The following is a 4469-nucleotide window of genomic DNA, read 5'->3' on the forward strand; positions in this document are numbered from 1 at the left end:
CCCATCTCCCTGGGTAATGGGACTGGCTGTGCTGCATGTGGAGCCCCAGCAGCCTCCCACACAGAGGCGCGTGCACAAGGAAGCACATTGGTGCACAAGGGCCATGCTCTCCACAGGTCACAAGGACTTGGGTGACCAAAAATAAAACAGAATGAGACACAGAGCAGTATGTGAAGAGCACAGAACCGGCTGAGGGCAGAGCTTGCAAAGTGGTCTCCCGGGCAGAACCAAGGCCAAGTCCTCCCTTAACACCCGTGTTTGCAGAGCTGCCTGGGCCCTCATACTGCAGCTACCCGGGGGAGGCCCGGGGGAGGCCTGTCCTCTAAGGAACCGTGGAGGACATGGAAGGTCGGCCGGCCTCGGGAAGCAGCATCCACTAAGAAGGAGTTAGGTAGCAGGAGACGGCACCCCATGAGCAAATCAGGTCACTTTACCCAGGTCAGGGTGCTCACCGTGGGGGGCGGTGATGAGGCTCGGAAGCTCAGTTGATCACCCAAGACACCGGTGCCATCCGCTCTGATGAGGGTCAGGTCCACTGAAGGAGGATGAATAACTTCTTCCCCAGCCCCCGAAGCAAGGGGCTCGAGTCTGCCCAGGGGCCGGAAGGGCCAGCACCATCTAGCCCTGAGTTTATGTCATCCCACAAAGACACAGCCGGAGTCTCTGCCTTTATTACCACCAGGAAGACAGAGACGCGAGGATGGGAAGCGTGCGTCACAGAGCCACAGCCAGGGCTTGAATTTAGGCCTTCTGGGCTGAAGCCACCAGTCCAACTCTGCTAGGCCTGGCCAGCCTCTCATGCCAGTGAGAGTGGAGTGGGGCCGGTCTGCAGTCCACTAGACAGCAGCGTGGGGTGGACGGCCGGTCTGCAGTCCACTGGACAGCAGCATGGGGTGGACGGCCGGTCTACAGGCCACTGGACAGCAGCGTGGGGTGGACAGCTGATCTGCAGACCACTGGACAGCAGCATGGGGTGAAGAGCCGGTCTGCAGGCCACTGGACAGCAGCGTGGGGTGGAGGGCCAGTCTGCAGGCCACTGGACAGCAGCGTGGGGTGGAGGGCCGGTCTGCAGGCCACTGGACAGCAGCGTGGGGTGGAGGGCCAGTCTGCGGCCACTGGACAGCAGCGTGGGGTCGAGGGCCAGTCTGCAGGCCACTGGACAGCAGTGTGGGGTGAAGAGCCGGTCTGCAGGCCACTGGACAGCAGCATGGGGTGGAGGGCCGGTCTGCAGGCCACTGGACAGCAGTGTGGGGTGGAGGGCCGGTCTGCAGGCCACTGGAGAGCAGTGTGGGGTGGAGGGCCGGTCTGCAGGCCACTGGACAGCAGTGTGGGGTGAAGAGCCGGTCTGCAGGCCACTGGACAGCAGCATAGGGTGGAGGGCCAGTCTGCAGGCCACTGGACAGGAGTGTGAGGTGGAGGGCTGATCTGCAGGCCACTGGACAGCAGCGTGGGGTAGAGGGCTGATCTGCAGGCCACTGGACAGCAGCGTGGGGTGGAGGGCCGGTCTGCAGGCCACTGGACAGCAGCGTGGGGTGGTGGGCCAGTCTGCAGTCCACTGGACAGCAGCGTGGGGTGGAGGGCTGGTCTGCAGGCCACTGGACAGCAGTGTGGGGTAGAGGGCCAGTCTGCAGGCCACTGGACAGCAGCGTGGGGTGGACAGCTGATCTGCAGGCCACTGGACAGCAGCGTGGGGTGGACGGCCAGTCTGCAGTCCACTGGACAGCCGCATGGGGTGGAGGGCCGGTCTGCAGGCCACTGGACAGCAGCATGGGGTGGACAGCTGATCTGCAGGCCACTGGACAGCAGCGTGGGGTGGAGGGCCAGTCTGCAGGCCACTGGACAGCAGCGTGGAGTGGAGGGCCAGTCTGCAGGCCACTGGACAGCAGTGTGGGGTGGAGGGCCAGTCTGCAGGCCACTGGACAGCAGCGTGGGGTAGACAGCTGATCTGCAGGCCACTGGACAGCAGCGTGGGGTGAAGAGCCGGTCTGCAGGCCACTGGACAGCAGCATAGGGTGGAGGGCCAGTCTGCAGGCCACTGGACAGCAGTGTGGGGTAGAGGGCCAGTCTGCAGGCCACTGGACAGCAGTGTGGGGTGGACAGCTGATCTGCAGGCCACTGGACAGCAGCGTGGGGTGGACGGCCGGTCTGCAGTCCACTGGACAGCCGCATGGGGTGGAGGGCCGGTCTGCAGGCCACTGGACAGCAGCGTGGGGTGGACAGCTGATCTGCAGGCCACTGGACAGCAGCGTGGGGTGGAGGGCCAGTCTGCAGGCCACTGGACAGCAGCGTGGAGTGGAGGGCCAGTCTGCAGGCCACTGGACAGCAGTGTGGGGTGGAGGGCCAGTCTGCAGGCCACTGGACAGCAGCGTGGGGTAGACAGCTGATCTGCAGGCCACTGGACAGCAGCGTGGGGTGAAGAGCCAGTCTGCAGGCCACTGGACAGCAGTGTGGGGTGGAGGGCCGGTCTGCAGGCCACTGGAGAGCAGCGTGGGGTGGAGGACCGGTCTGCAGGCCACTGGACAGCAGTGTGGGGTGGAGGGCCGGTCTGCAGGCCACTGGAGAGCAGTGTGGGGTGGAGGACCGGTCTGCAGGCCACTGGACAGCAGCGTGGGGTGGAGGGCCGGTCTGCAGGCCACTGGACAGCAGCGTGGGGTGGAGGGCCGGTCTGCAGGCCACTGGACAGCAGCGTGGGGTGGAGGGCTGGTCTGCAGGCCACTGGACAGCAGCGTGGGGTGGAGGGCCGGTCTGCAGGCCACTGGACAGCAGCTATGGGGTGGAGGGCCGGTCTGCAGGCCACTGTGGGGTGGAGGGCCAGTCTGCAGGCCACTGGACAGCAGTGTGGGGTGAAGAGCCGGTCTGCAGGCCACTGGACAGCAGCATAGGGTGGAGGGCCGGTCTGCAGGCCACTGGACAGCAGCGTGGGGTGGCGGGCCAGTCTGCAGGCCACTGGACAGCAGCGTGGGGTCGAGGGCCAGTCTGCAGGCCACTGGACAGCAGTGTGGGGTGAAGAGCCGGTCTGCAGGCCACTGGACAGCAGCATAGGGTGGAGGGCCAGTCTGCAGGCCACTGGACAGCAGTGTGGGGTAGAGGGCCAGTCTGCAGGCCACTGGACAGCAGTGTGGGGTGGACAGCTGATCTGCAGGCCACTGGACAGCAGCGTGGGGTGGACGGCCGGTCTGCAGTCCACTGGACAGCCGCATGGGGTGGAGGGCCGGTCTGCAGGCCACTGGACAGCAGCGTGGGGTGGACAGCTGATCTGCAGGCCACTGGACAGCAGCGTGGGGTGGAGGGCCAGTCTGCAGGCCACTGGACAGCAGCGTGGAGTGGAGGGCCAGTCTGCAGGCCACTGGACAGCAGTGTGGGGTGGAGGGCCAGTCTGCAGGCCACTGGACAGCAGCGTGGGGTAGACAGCTGATCTGCAGGCCACTGGACAGCAGCGTGGGGTGAAGAGCCAGTCTGCAGGCCACTGGACAGCAGTGTGGGGTGGAGGGCCGGTCTGCAGGCCACTGGAGAGCAGCGTGGGGTGGAGGACCGGTCTGCAGGCCACTGGACAGCAGTGTGGGGTGGAGGGCCGGTCTGCAGGCCACTGGAGAGCAGTGTGGGGTGGAGGACCGGTCTGCAGGCCACTGGACAGCAGCGTGGGGTGGAGGGCCGGTCTGCAGGCCACTGGACAGCAGCGTGGGGTGGAGGGCTGGTCTGCAGGCCACTGGACAGCAGCGTGGGGTGGAGGGCCGGTCTGCAGGCCACTGGACAGCAGCTATGGGGTGGAGGGCCGGTCTGCAGGCCACTGCCCTGGCCCCTGGTTTCTGTGTGAAGTGGGATCTTCCCACGAAGACCCGTGCTGGTGGTGGATGAGTCCTACAGCCCCTCCTGCAGACTGCAGCTCTGCCAGTCTGCCTGTCACAGCAGCCAACGCCTGTGGAGGCAGCCATGACCACAGGCTCCCAGTGGGTTGCAGCTGTGCAGCAGACCTGCCCTCTCCCTCCCTGGGCCATGGGTGAGGCCTGAGGTTTCTTGGCTCCCACACACTGTCCTCGCCTGTTGTCCCCTTGTCTGCGACCCAGGTCAGACCACTGCGTCATGGTAACACAGGCACCTCACAGAGCTATGGTGGTCCCGTCCCCCGCCGCTCAGCCCACATCCACGTTGGAGACCTCTAACCTCAGGATGCCTCCCGACTGGAAACGATGACTACCCACCGAAGACAGGGCCCACGGGCGGGTGCCTCGGTCCTTGCTGGGGCATCGTCATGAGCAGGATACTGCTTGCTCGCCTCCACCTGAGTTCTGCAGAACGCCGTGGTCATGGCCTCGGCCACACAGGCTCTGTCTGCCTTTGTGGCTCAGACGCAGCCTACGCAACGGGAGAACACTGACCATGGCCACACTCCAACGACCCTTCATTTAGAAAATATCATGAAACAGACCTGGCGCTAGGGTCTCGTGGCTGACCATCGGCATAGAGAGAAG

At 65.2% G+C, this 4469-nt stretch overlaps 1 protein-coding gene across 1 annotated transcript; it reads right to left on the reverse strand.

The window, feature by feature from the left end:
- Positions 1–836: 836 nt before the first annotated feature.
- Positions 837–4082, reverse strand: LOC106001568 (mucin-1-like). Its single transcript, XM_013036634.1, has one exon. The coding sequence runs from the start codon at positions 4080–4082 to the stop codon at positions 837–839; it is 3246 nt and encodes a 1081-aa protein (XP_012892088.1).
- Between the last annotated feature and the right edge of the window lie 387 nt (positions 4083–4469).

This window comes from Dipodomys ordii, unplaced genomic scaffold (genome assembly GCF_000151885.1).
Source record: "Dipodomys ordii isolate 6190 unplaced genomic scaffold, Dord_2.0 Scaffold320, whole genome shotgun sequence".
In the NCBI taxonomy this organism is placed as follows: Eukaryota; Metazoa; Chordata; class Mammalia; order Rodentia; family Heteromyidae; genus Dipodomys; species Dipodomys ordii.